Genomic DNA, 14046 nt, shown 5'->3' with positions numbered 1-14046 from the left:
TCTGATTCTCCCAGTGCTATTATCAAACGTGTACATGACAAGAAACTAATTGTTGTATGTTGCAGCAAAGCCTTTTATTCAATATTGCAGGTTGGTCCAAAGAAGGAAAGGTGAGAGGAGGGGGAGGAGAGGGTGAGGAGAGGGTGAGGAGACAGGAGGGCTGTGGGAGGTGGGGTTACCCTGGAATGCACTGTCACCAGGAGAAAAATGCACCCTCACTGGTCCGGTGCTTTCCGTTGAAGAATAGATAACGACTCGCAGGAATTGATATATTTAGAGGATGGGAACAAACACAGAGATGTGAGGGATTGAGATCTGAAGAGGATGTTGGAGACAGCGATCATCTCCATGCAGAGGAACGGAAAAAAGTCTTACAGAGTGAAGATATTCTTAGTTCTCTCGCTGAACTCAGATGCTGTCTGAACAGGTGTGAGACGCATAGACTCAGATCGTTTTGTTCCCGAGGTGAACTTAAGAATAAGGTTCACTGTGCTGTACTTTTTTAACTAAAATGACCTCCATTTATGTTGATGTCTATTAGCTGAATGACTATAGAAAACAGGGGTTGCACAGCAGGAAGGGAACATTTATTGTACCAGATTGTAAGTTTGGGAGATATGCAGAACATTGTGATTGTGACGAGGTTATAGAAAAGACTGTCTGTGCAGGACAAACAAAAAAAGAAATCAATCACATCAAAATGCAGTCAGGGTCAACAAACATAGACAATATTGTTGCTATGTGATTTGTAATCCAAACATCTGTAAGAGGAGGACAGATGTGAAACGATGTCCTTTAGTATAACCATAGAGGGAACAACAGTGGTGACAAAGAGAGAGACTGACAGACATCAGTCTTCCGATCCACTTCTGCCCTCTTGTGGTTTCTGTGCAGTACTGCAGGTTGATGACCGGGTGACAGGCTGCCAGGAAGACCAACAATATACAGCTCACCAAACAGGAGCTGTGTCTGAAATCTCTCCATCATTTATGAATTCACTACTATCTATATTGTATACACCGTTATACTTTGTGAATCATTTTTAGATTTCTGACTTTTTTTTGTTTTTATTTTGTGGCATCATTCACATTTGTTTATTCCATTATGGGATTGTTCTGACAGAAAACCTAAATTCAGTTAAGAAAGTATTTAAGGATTAATGTAGTGCACAGCCTGTGTTTACATTCCTGATCAGTTTCACATGAAGATACAGGAAGACATTTTCTTTTCTAGCTGCAGATAAAAAGTCAAACTCATTTGTTTGTAGTTTCCTTAATAGTTATTCATTTAGGCTGTGGTAGATTGTCTCCTCCTTTTCCCCAGGACCCATTTACTTTTCTTCTTTCACTGTATCTGGGGTGTACTAGGACCCAAAAAGTCTGTATATGATGCTCAGCGTAAATTATTTCAGGAAGACTGGTTCCCATGCTCTCATTCACAATTCTCCCGCACTCACCCGCCCCCTTTCTCAATTAGCAAAAGGCGCAACTCACCCCAGCTAACCAATCGGCTGCGTCTTATTTCCCACAGCCACACCAGGAAAAACGTTTAAATCCGCTCTTCTCTCCCAGCATCGTTCAGGAGAATTGATGCAACCCTCCTCCACTTCCTTCACCTCCAGCTGTTCAGATCCAAGGCAGGACAGCCCAGAAGAACCCTCATCAGGGTGGGGTTTCTCTTTTTAGTCGGCTTCCCCTCCCCCCTAATTCATCACAGTATGATGGGGTCTAATCTCCAAAAACACTATTGCGCACACGGCAATACAAATGTTATCAACTTCAACTAAGTCTCTCCTGCTTGAAATAGGATGATCTCAATAATTACCTAATTTAAAAGTTTCTACCATCTTGAACAACAATCCTCTTCTTCAGAGGTAAACCCTGCCCTACACAACGCGTCTCTTTGGCTCATCATGAGGAAACTAAATGTGGTTGACTGTGGAACAGACTTGAATTTCCAGAAGGTCCAGATTCCAAACACTGCCTTGTGATATGACACTGCATGTTGCCTTTCCCACGCTTATCCATTCATCCAGTATGTCCTTCAGCAAACCAGAATGTGTGTGTTGGGTTATAATTAACTCAAAAAAGGGGGAAAGTGGATTAGTATTCCTGGATAGTATTCCTAGTGCTAAAGTGTCAGGGTTATACATGTTTTATACAGTGGAAAAAGTAATAATGAGACTGTTTCTTTTACAGGCATCGCAGGCTAATGGCACCTCGAGACCTGGTCAGCCTGCTTACCTCGCGTGAGTCACAAATTAAAACATGAACGCCATAATCTGCCTCCCTCTCACTCAGACATGCACTCATCACTCATCTCATGCTGCGTTTCCACAGGGGAGGGAACCCATTCGCCACAGTCCGGCTACGTCCAACCGTGACCAACGACCGCTCCGCACCGTCCATCTGACCGGGCCTCATTTCCACTCACCGTCCATCCTCACAACTTCCTGTGTCCTCCACCCGGTCCATACAGCTCCGCCCTGCCTCCACTGTCCAGAGGCTTTTCCTCAGTCTAAACTGAGACAGAACTTGGCCAGCACTGAGAAAAAAAAGAAAATGCCATTTGAATCTGTGATCCCCTCACTGCTGCAAAAACTCTCACATGGAAGAATTTTGGGACTGTTTTAATTCAACAGAACGAATGCTCATATATTTAAGATATATATCTATATTTTCTATGTCTATTTTTGTCCCTCTGTTTGTGGTGGTGATGTTTAAAAGACCACATTGTTACCTGCACTTGAGAAATGGATGAATACAAATGCTCAAAGAAAATACTGCAATGTATTTATGCTGTTGATGTGGCTTTTTCATCGTCAAAATGACTGTTAGAAAAATATTTTCTGTTGCCATAGGATAGTAGAAGAATGTACTGTAGGACCTCTGCATTTCACCGTCAGGTCCTCATGGAAATGTTGCATCCTAGAAGAGACCTTTAAAGAGATGCATCCAAAAAAAGGCACACTAGTGATCTTTGTATATACATTTGTTGTTAACAGATGCTATAAATATTGTCCTTTGCCATCCAACTTAACTTTTTTTGTGGAGCTAGAAAATGTGGAGACAGGACTTTTGCCTTAATGACACAAACATAACGACTGTAAAAATATAATTGACCTGTTGTAATCCTAACATTGTGGACAATCACTTCTTCTTTACATTGACAGTGCAGGCATTCCTGCTTTCATCATTACACACATCATTTAAAGAACAGTGTGTACACTTGTTTGGCCCACATTACAACCTTAATAGAATTTGCTGTATGAAAAATAAAGATGTATTTCTTCAACTTGCTGTTAAGTGTGTTATCATGACCAAGGTGAATACTTGTTATTGTGCATCTCTTGTTTATATGAAAGGTAAAAGCATATAAGTGACTTGAGAAGGAGACAACAGCAGCGTCCTGCAATACAATGAGGAATGTGGAGCATCTTGTGAAGCAGTAGGCCTACTTTAGTTTAGGTTTCTCAAATAACTAAATACTTAATCTTTTGGCACATCAGCATCAGATTATCATAAGTATTAGAACTTTGAATAGGTTGTGCAAGAAATTATGTCTATTATTTCGAAGAAAGAACCAAACAGACTTGGAGGAGATTGTCTCCTTTCTGAAGGAAGAAATGGCTGGTTCTGGCCGACTACAAGGCTATCGTTGGTTACATCTACGAGCTGTTCAAAGGGGATTTGTTGTTTCACAAGAAACGATGAGACTTGTAATCAAGGCTTTGGATCCAGAAGGAGTCGAACGATAGCCTTGTAGTGGAATCGAATCGGAATGAGCTCCCTATTGAAATCAGGACAGCAGAAAGCTTACACATCTTCCGGCGCAGACTGAAAACTGAAACCTGATGTAGGGGAGACCAGGGACAGTTGCAACACTTTTTGGGCTTTTCCCCAATAAGTAAAAAAACATTTACAATAGGATAGCCATTTTTGCTATATTATACATTATCAATATGTCAGCTACTGAAACAATGTATTTAAGATGTTTTTATGAAATAAGTACAGGTTGGAAACACACAGCATCATCCTCTGTGAAGGATTAAACTGTTCTCTGAGAGGTGCTTCTACCTTAATTATGTAGACCTACCTCCTTTGAGCTGAGACCATAATATAAATCAACTGCCTCCATCAGGTAGTCTCTCAAAAGCATCTCCTGCTCTGTTGAGAACACCTTCTTTGGTGTCTAGTAGCCTACTCTTGGGGGTGTTTGTGATCCCTGACTCTCCAACCTCAGCCTCTTTGTATGGAACCGGTACAGGGTGACATGCCATATATCCAGGGACTTTGCCACTTCCCTGAATGATTTGTCCTTCTCAACTTCATTTGAGGCCCTCCTGCAGCAGAGCAAGTGGCACTCCCCTGTCTGTCTTCCTCTTTCTGACATTTGGCATACTGTAAACACACACACACACACACTTTAGGCCTACTGTACAGTATGTTATTCTGTTTATTTTTACAGGGACAATGCACACCAACCAACAATACAACTGTATGCTTGAATGAACAATTGATCATTCAAGCATATGAGCCATCATTGTAAATGTGCCATGTTACAACCGTCCCGTTACAACCGTCCCAGGACCACCAGTCTTGCTTCCACCCCCTGTGAACCTGCCTGGTTGCTAGCTTGACCCATATTTAGCTAGTTATATTTGTAGCTTACAAAACAGTGATTCTAATAATAGGGTCATTCTACAGAAAAGGTGGAAGTGCTGTCACTTACTTTTGCAGACACCAAAATACATGACGTTGACCTAATACTCACATTCATTATATATGTTGAATAAATAGAGATTGTCTTTGCAATGGTACTAAATAAAAAATGGTTTTATACGTAAATTGCAATTTATTTAAAATGCCAAGTTCAAGGATCATACATGGAAGTGGAGCCTATAGTTTTAATTTAAAAGATTTTTTTTTTCAATAAATAAATCAAATTTATATTTACATAACATTACAAGCATTAAATATAACACTGAAATGGTAAAAAAAACGCAAATTATTATTAATAATATCAAATAAATGTCAGTCACCCAAAATTACGTCATTGGTGTTACTGCTACACAAAACGCTTTTATTTTGAAATAATGTACTGTCTCTGAAGTGCCTCCTGTAACAAGAGATCATTTGAGGCAGTGCAGTGGACACAGACATAAGGAAAGTCAGATACTTCTTACTTTGTTTGTTAAAGGTGTCATTTTATCTTCAAATTGTACATGCGTCTTTCAAGTCTGTCATTAGTGTTACTCATTGCATAGCCCTAGGGGTGAACATTTGAATGGGAACATGTATTGTATTGAAGAGTTAAACGATTTTGATATTGACTGAAGCCCAGGGACATGCAGACATTTGGAGGGGCTATTGCTCTAAACTGGAAAAAGGGCATCCCCCCCTTGTTTTTAATGTAAAAGGTTCATGATATAAAATAAGGTGGCTGTGGCTCAGTGGGTAGTGTGCTGGACTTCGAATCTGGGGATAGGAAGTTCAAGTCTGCTGCAGGTCTCCCTTGAAAAAGAGATTGTTGATCTCAATGGGATTTTCACCTGGTTAAATAAAGGCTACAATACAATACAAAAGTCCCACTGCAGTCAGCATGTCATTGTTTCCCTGGTGACACTTCACTTCAAATTACTCCTGTGGGGATTATCCACAGTACTGAATGTATGTAAGTAACTTTGGATAAAAGTGTCAACAAATGACATGTAATGTAATGTAATAAAAGCACAACACTGTCATTGCAAGTGACACTCAGTTGACTTTCATGTCCAACTGCTAAATTCGTTATTCAGGCACATTTTTTGCGGTCCATATCTCATTAAAATATCTAATGTTAGTAACTATTAAAGAAAAATGGGGACAATTCTGTTTTAATGTAGTTTGGCATTGTAACTGCTCGGCAGACATGGCTACTGATAAAATAGGGCTTCTAACTAATTAGGCTACCTTAAATAAAATCACGAATTAATTAAACCAGTTCAATACGCATTATTCTTATATTTTTTTATGAGCGTAATAACGGTAAGGTATTTCATTACTTATTTATTTAGAATTCCATAACTTAATAACAGAGATGGTCAAACTAAAGTAGAGACGTGGCAGAAATCCTACAATGAAGCGGGACAGTGAAGTGTTCTCTGAGAGGGCAATCAAGAAAAGAGAGTGAGCGGCCTCATTGAGGGAGTTCACGGAGCAGATGAAAAGACACAGAAAGACCGAAGCACAATAACAACAAATAGGCTATATTTAGTTTTTTTTGTTGTAAATAACCTACACTGTCAAGAGGAAGTAAAGTCCCCTGGTTTGTCCCCTATACTCTAACGCCATTTGGTGTGATCACCATAGCCATATGAGGCCGGACTCGGAGGGCTTGCCTTTGCTTCCAGCTGTCAGATTGTAAACAAAGTCACGTGACTGGAGGCAGATGAAAGCGGTGACAAGTTGTGTTTTTATCGCAGTGAGACGCTACAATACTAATTGTGGGTTTATCATAATGATTCGGTCACAATAGAAAACAACAAAAACTCTCGCTCTCTCCAGAGGGGCAGGTCGGACAAAAATGGCAAACGGGTTGTTGCCCGGGCAACATTAGCCCGTACGTGGCCCGTACCTGTGCCACCTGTGCACGTCACTGCTGAAGCCATATTGCCACATTGCAGCCATTTTGTTAAAATTGTAGTGTTTTCTCCAAATGGTCACTGGTGTTACCGTCACTGGTGTTACTCTTCTTCCTGGTAACACGTAACACCAGTGACATTCCTGTACAAATAAGCTTTGTATAAAGTATAAAAATAATAAAAATACTTTAAGCTCTACTTGTTGTGGATTCATCAAGTTAAGAGTTAGTTATTGCTATTTAACAGGTTTTAGATGTTTTTAGAAGGAATATATTTCAGCAGATTTGTATCACCCAGATTCCACCTTTTCTGTAGAATTTACTAGTTTGGATTCCTAGACATTTGAACTCAAGACAGTATCCAAAAAATACATCATATAATTTTAGTTAATATTTTACCTCAGAAACACACTTTTGCATGCTGATATCTTACGCAAGAAATTCAAACGTGGCTCCTTTTTTTCTCAGCGATCTTACCATCTAACTGCGCATGTGCAGAGTGAGTTTCATCACTGTAGCTTGTTTGTGATTGGAGATATTGAAGGTGTTACAACCTACAGTCTATGGTTACAACCGACCCGTGTTGCAACTGTCCCTGGTCTCCCCTACTTATCGGATTGTTTTATTCAAGTTTGTATCTTGTTGGTCGAATGCACTTATTGTAAGTCGCTTTGGATAAAAGCGTCAGCTAAATGCAATGTAATGTAGTCGGCCAGAACCAGCCATTTCATCTTGCAGAAAGGAGACAATCTCCTCCAAGTCCGCTTCTCAATTTACTTATGAAACTACGACTTTAATCGTAATATTGTGCTAATTTTCAGGTTGATATTTATATTTTGTGTGACATGTCTCCATGCTTTAATGTTCAAAAAGCTCTTATTTTTTCCATATTGCCTGTGCTGCAGCACCTGGCTCTGGTTTCAGACAAGAGGGTGAAAAGAGGTGCTGCATTGATTGGTTAGCTGGCTGGCTCTGTTATGATGTGTCAACCGCTTACAGATGTCCCGCCCCTTAGCTAATCGTGTACAATGTGTTGGAGGATAGCCAATAGAAGCGTGAGTTTTGCAGGACTATGTTACGGAAGTAAACAAAGGTATGATTGGGGTTTAAGAAACTCCCTCTAGAAGGAACTTTGGGATTTTACCCTTTGCAGACCATTTACATGCACAAAAAACAATATTCCACACTACAGTAAATGGAAAACCCAACAAAGCACAATAGGGCCCCTTTTATGTTCATTCAAGGTTAAAAAAATCAAATCAAGCAAGAAGACAAAAACATGTCGCATTCATTTTTTAATTACAGTAACTCAAATATAAAAAGTAAGAACCTCAATCATAAGAGCGTGTGTAGTGTGTTTTCTAAAGCAAGAAGATTTTTTAAACCACTCCCACCACCTAGTTCCATCTCCTTTTCTACTGCCATGGACAGCTATATAACATCTCGCTGTGATGGAAGACAGACACGGATACACTTCAGATACAGGGACGAAGACATTCTCCATAGATTGTCTGGTTAGGGGGGGGGGGCAGGGTGACTTGTCACAGAGTACTAAAATCGAAATCCAGAGATTATACACATTATTGAGAGATGTCTTGAGCTTTTCTCCCAGCATGCATCCTTGAAGTGAAACTCTGGATATTAAAGGAGAAGTCTGCGCTTTGACAAAAGAGTCTTCTTAAAGTAGGCAGAAGTCCGAAGTCAAACAGTGATTGAGGTTGTAAAGTCGAGGGCGTTTCAGATTGTATGTACCTGAGGTCTGCATTGGCCCTGGAAAAGCACAACCCAGCAGAATAATCATCAAACAAACCTTCCGTGCAAATATGGCCCCAAGAAATGACATCAACAAAAAGAGACAAAATGTCTGAGACAAGTCCATTGTTTCAGCCGGGACAGTTCACGTTCCAAGGATCTTTACATGTATGCTTTTTTTTTTCCTCAAAAACCCATGTTATTCCCCTAAGCCAAAAACAAACATCTCAAAAAAAGGTTTACATTTCTGGAAAAAGCTGATACATCGGTGATCTACATGGATGCTTTGTTGAGTACAATGTAACTAAGCACACAAATATGTATGCAGTGTGCCAGCGAATACAAAAGGAAAAAGAAAAGTCATGTTTCTCAGTTAATTCTGGCTTGAAAAACATAAAGGAATCTGCTCAGGTCCTTGGACAACTGAGCCAAATCTACAGGAGAAATCACGACTGATGGAATCTCTGAGGATCACTCGGCATGTAGTGAAGGCACTGACAACAGCTGGACACTAACATCTGCTAGAACACATCCTCAACTAGATGAACATAGATTTGTACATGTGCCTGTAATAAAACATCATGGTAATATCATCTTGATCATTTCATTGTACATAACGGCAACAGCAAATGTGCAATATTAAGAAAGAAAAACAAAGTAAAGACACAGAAATGCTGGATTGTGTGTGTGTGCGTGTGTGTGCGTGTGTGTGTGTGTGTGCGTGCGTGCGTGCGTGCATGGGAGCAGCTGCAAGGGCCGTGGTTTGGTCCCTCTAACCAAAGGTGGCGCCACAGTTGGGACACCTTCTCTGGCGCAGTGCAAAGCAGAAGAGGAGACCCAGAGGGAAGAAGAAGATGGCACACAGGATCCCCAGGCAGGTGAAGTCATCCTCCAGGACCCCCACTCTGTAACACAAGCACACAGGAGGTGTTGGTAAGGAGCGAAGGTCAAAAAAAGAAGCACAGATGCAGGATTTTTAAATGGGAAATAAATATTCTTGGGTTTGATAACTGAGAAGCTGAAGACACCTGGATCTCAATTTCTATATGAAGTGACCGGTAAAGTATCTCAATAGAAAGCCAGAAAATAAATTACAAATAGAAACAAACGCAAATACACAGAAACAACCGAAACCATATAAAAAAAACAAAAAAGAAACAAAGAAAAAGTAGAAAAGGACAGTAAAGGAAAAAAGAACACTGAGAAAATGCAACAACCATTAAAGAGACATAAAACCACAAAATGACACACAATACAAAAAATAATCATTTAACAACCAAATAAAAAAAGAAATAAAAAAAAGCTTTAGACTTGTTGTTTTTTGTCATTTTGTGTCTCTCTTAGTCTAGGTTTGTTTCTCCTCTGTAGGGTATGGAGGACCTTTTAGATGTCTTTCTACAGGAGCTGGTCTCAATCTGACATGGCTGTCAGTAGCTACGCATTCACAGTTATTAGATTATTAAGTTGTTCATCTATTTCTTACACTGAATAAACACGCAACTTTAAATAATGTTCCCTTTATTATTATAAAAGTATTAATATTGGCCATATTGGAAATATTATTATATGAAATTGTCAAAGCAGAGAGAAGGGTGCTGGCAAAAATGCCCCTACTTCCAACATGCATGGATCAGGGAAGCAGCCTTAACAATCGAGAGATAATTATTCAGTGAACTGCTGTTAGGAAAATGTAATCAGGTCTGCTTCAAAAGTGATTATAACGTTGGACGTAGGGGATGTTTTTCCAGAAACCCCCACTCTGCTTCGACAATTTCACATCTTTCACCATAAAACTACATCAGCTGAATACGTTCAAAGAATTTTGGCTTTTGGTGCTTCTAAAAAATAAAGAAGAGAAAATAAAGGACCATCTAGGAAAGGATTTTGCCCCGTGACATGAGAAAACAGCTGCCTCATGTTTGTCAGGACATGAAGCAGCTTGTTTTGAAGCTTTAATCCAGAGTCACGGTGAACACAGAGTCCCATGACTGCACCACGTCCACCAGTAGATCTGCTCGAGAGAATTAACAAATGCTGTGTATGAAGCTACACCTTAAAGAGGTGGGAAATGAAAAGCTCTTACTGCTAATGCTATGTATATCAAATATAAATAATCTTAATATATCCGCCTTGATTGCACTAACAAAATTAGATCCTGCAGAAGTGAAGACCTTTGATTGACCTTCCTTAAATCATGTTAGCTTCTAATAATACGGCAAGCAGCTGACAGTGTTTGGTGTGCCACGTTGTTTACACACTTTGTTTGTTCACTGGTATCAGGAACTGTCACTGACCGAGGAATCATGGCCATGATGCAAAATGAAGACTTAAACTGTATCGGCCACTTCTGTCTGTTATACATGTTGTGTATTTTATAACAGAGTATCAGGGAGCTACCTTTATTTATTTTTGTATTACAACTCAACACATTATTAAACATTGGTAAAGTCGTGTATAGATATGTTTTGTTTCTTCTGCTTTATACTACTCCACTACAAAAATCCACACATTCTACTTTTTACTAAATAATAAAAAATTGAAGATTAACATTTAATAATAAAAAGCATAATCAACAAATTATTTATCAATTACTATAAAAGATGTAGACAAAACTTTATTAATGCACTGGTTCAATTCAACAGCTACCTAGCAGTATTGATCAATTCAAAATAATATTAAAAAAAATATTCGGGAATGAGTCATTCTGCAAAGTGAGTACGCATTTATTTTGGCACTCTAAATATGTTTTGATGGTAATACTTACATTTTGAATGCAGGACTTTTACTACAGAGCAATTCTATCCCATTATTTTACGACTCCACCAATGGATGTTTTTATAAACCCCCCTCCCTCCCTCTGTCACATGTTTGAGGCCGTTGTCATCTGACTGACAGGATGTTGACTAAGGCACAGTGAATCTATCTTTCAAAATTGAAAGTTACTTCTGCTTAACATTAGGTCAAACTGTAGGCTTGATTCCATACACACAGAGACAATGAAGGTACACATGCAGATAGAACAATAATTAGGCACAGGAAGTTAGGACTTTTATACTCTGAATGAACTAACTACTAAATACTCAGATCCCACTTAGTCACAGAGAGCACATGTTTAACCATGTGCTCATCACTGTCAGTTATATACTGTATTATACACGCTAATAATATGCATGTGTGTTAGGGTGGTGACACATAGCGTTCACCACCCTAACGATAATATACGTGTGGAGTTTTTAAATAGGATTTTTCTTTAAAATATTGTGAAAATTGCATTATTCTGGCTGCCGTAATGACTTCATATTTATTACCAGTTACATATATATTGACATTTGAAGATACAAAGATTATTTTGTATATTTGTTTGTACTTCGAAACTGTTTAGACGTGCCTTTTAGATTAGTGTTGATTTTATTTGTATGTTCTATTTAGGCTTATGTTTTATAGAGAATATAGATCTCACTCTGAGTTACTGTTGTTGTTTACAAATAAAAGATCATTAAGAGATCATTTTTTCATTTTTGTTATTTTATATTTGAAAGCAAACTCTGCTGAGCTATAGAACAATACAACTTTTCAGTATTATACAGTATCATATCACCAAGACTGGAATTATCATAAAAATACCCTAAAGTGTCATATTTTGTAGGTCTATATCTGCCACCCATAGTGTGTGTGTTCTCACCTGCAGGCGGGGCAGCCTCCCACCACCACCACAGACGGATGTATGATGGTGTAGGACGCGGGGTAGGGCTGCTGGGCTATGGCAGGGCCCATTTGGGCTGATGGGTATCCTGTAGTGGACAGCACGCACACATGTTAATATGGACATTCAGAGTAAATCACAACATTAACTATTACCGTAACATGTTTAAGGTGACTTTGTTATGAGTGTGTTTGGAGGAGAGTTTACGTGATTATGACCCTGACTGAGGTTATATTGATTTTTTTTCCACCTGTGTCCATCTGTTGTGATATCTCCGCAACACAATAAACACTGATACCACAACCACTTGTCGCTGTACAAATACACTGTTTTTTTTAAAATAATGATCCCTTTTCAGTGGCAGAACCAGGGTATTTAAATACATACAAAATACAAAGAACATGTGTTTCATCACACAGGAAACAAGAAAAGCAATCTTCATTTTAGGAAAGAGTTACTTCCTTGTCATTGCAGCTCTTATACAATCAGTCATATGACAGCCTTCGTCATGTAAATCAGACACGTACTGTAGCCTAAGGGCTGGGGCCACAATAGAACAACTTTTAGTGCTGCACCGTGCCAAAACTGCATAGCTTACATATCTAATCTAATGTCATATCAAAATCCTGCCTTCAAAACATCCAAACATGGTTTATCGACTGACTTTTAAAGCCGCATATTTTCATTCACCCAAAAAAAACATTTCAGACACAAATGCCAGACATCGCTATCGGGATACTGCGCATGCGCAACTTTGTAGCACCTGATAAACGAAACTTATTACTCAAACAGGGTATTTGTTTTGTTAAAGTCTTGATATCTTTGGTTTAAATGTTGACACCTTCACACAAAAACACGCACAGACTGTGAGCAAAATCAAAACAAGGTCAAAGCTTTCCTTTAAACGAAGACGGAAGTGGGCAGCAGTGAGCCCTCTCTTACCGTCCGGGGTAAATGTGGACCATGAACGTGTGCTCCGTAAACGGGGCTACTTGCCTTGTCCGGCGGGGTACTGGTAGGGCGGCGGGGCCGGTGGCGGGATAGCCCCATAGCTGCTCTGCGGAGGGGCATACTCGTAAGCCCCTGGGACGGTGTTGTAGGAGGGGGGTCTGTCCTGGAGAAGAGGTTTGCTGTCCACCATCTCAACACAACGTGATGCGACCCCAAGTTGTCTTGTTGTCTTGTAGCCTTCACTTCAACCACAGTGGAAAAGGTCAAAACTGAACTCCGGTTACTTGTCGTTAGTTGTCCGAAAAGCCGTGTGACGTTCGTTGAAACGCAGTTGCAACAAAAACAAAGAAAAAGACGCTGCGCAAAAATGAAACTTCGTCCCTCTCCATGCGCCAACTTTGTCCCCGGCGGCGCAACAACCCCAAGTATTTACCAAATGTCCACTAAATAGACAGGAATGGTCAGGTAATGGTTAACTTAACTCCATTTCCCTCTTCGAAGTTGGTCCTTTCGTACCAAAACAACAGGAATCTGTCATCGCAACGGCCCGTGTAACTCAGCTGAACTCAGGAAGGCTTTTCCTTTCTGTCTGGATTGTCACAAGAGAAGAGAATCATGTGATGAGCTGCTGTAGCGCCTCTGCGCACTCAAAGGCTTCTTAAAGCGACAGTGCATACAAATAAAAGCTCGGTGCATGCAGTGCACTGCAGAGCCAGCACACATTCCACTACCTCCACACACTGGTTTTTAACATGGTCCTACCGGTGTACACAGTCTACGCGCTATGCTATACTAGTTTTAGGTAAATGGTTCACAGATTGAGTTGAGCATACCTCGTCGTGTGTGCTGGTTAAACTTTGTTCACATTGTGACTTACATAATTGCTGTCCTCATTATACGTGGGTAACCCTTAATGTTGCATAATATTAGATTTACATGCTCAGATTTATTTAGAGAATGCTGGCAGATTTGCGGAGGATACAAGTGAGTGACTAACAGGAAATATAAAATATTATGAT

At 39.8% G+C, this 14046-nt stretch overlaps 2 protein-coding genes across 2 annotated transcripts in view; one reads left to right on the top strand and one right to left on the bottom strand.

Annotated features, from left to right (window-relative positions):
- Nucleotides 1–3294, top strand: part of LOC117548690 (brain-specific angiogenesis inhibitor 1-associated protein 2-like protein 1) — a 33345-nt gene extending 30051 nt beyond the window's left edge. The window contains exons 13-14 of the mRNA XM_034220095.1: nucleotides 2199–2248; nucleotides 2340–3294. Coding sequence (XP_034075986.1) covers nucleotides 2199–2248; nucleotides 2340–2412 — 123 coding nt within the window. The 3' untranslated portion in view covers nucleotides 2413–3294. The remainder of the gene's footprint in view (nucleotides 1–2198; nucleotides 2249–2339) is intronic.
- Nucleotides 3295–7903: 4609 nt separating this feature from the next.
- On the bottom strand, nucleotides 7904–13655 carry bri3 (brain protein I3). Its single transcript, XM_034219829.1, has 3 exons — nucleotides 13073–13655; nucleotides 12056–12164; nucleotides 7904–9278 (listed from the first exon to the last, which is right to left on the bottom strand). Exons 1-3 carry the CDS (start codon nucleotides 13215–13217, stop codon nucleotides 9146–9148), a joined length of 387 nt encoding a protein of 128 aa, XP_034075720.1. The 5' UTR covers nucleotides 13218–13655; the 3' UTR covers nucleotides 7904–9145.
- Nucleotides 13656–14046: the final 391 nt, after the last annotated feature.

Source organism: Gymnodraco acuticeps, unplaced genomic scaffold, assembly GCF_902827175.1.
Source record: "Gymnodraco acuticeps unplaced genomic scaffold, fGymAcu1.1, whole genome shotgun sequence".
Taxonomy (NCBI): domain Eukaryota; kingdom Metazoa; phylum Chordata; class Actinopteri; order Perciformes; family Bathydraconidae; genus Gymnodraco; species Gymnodraco acuticeps.
Note: the sequence above shows the minus strand (reverse complement) of the source record. Positions and strands in the feature narration are given on the sequence as shown.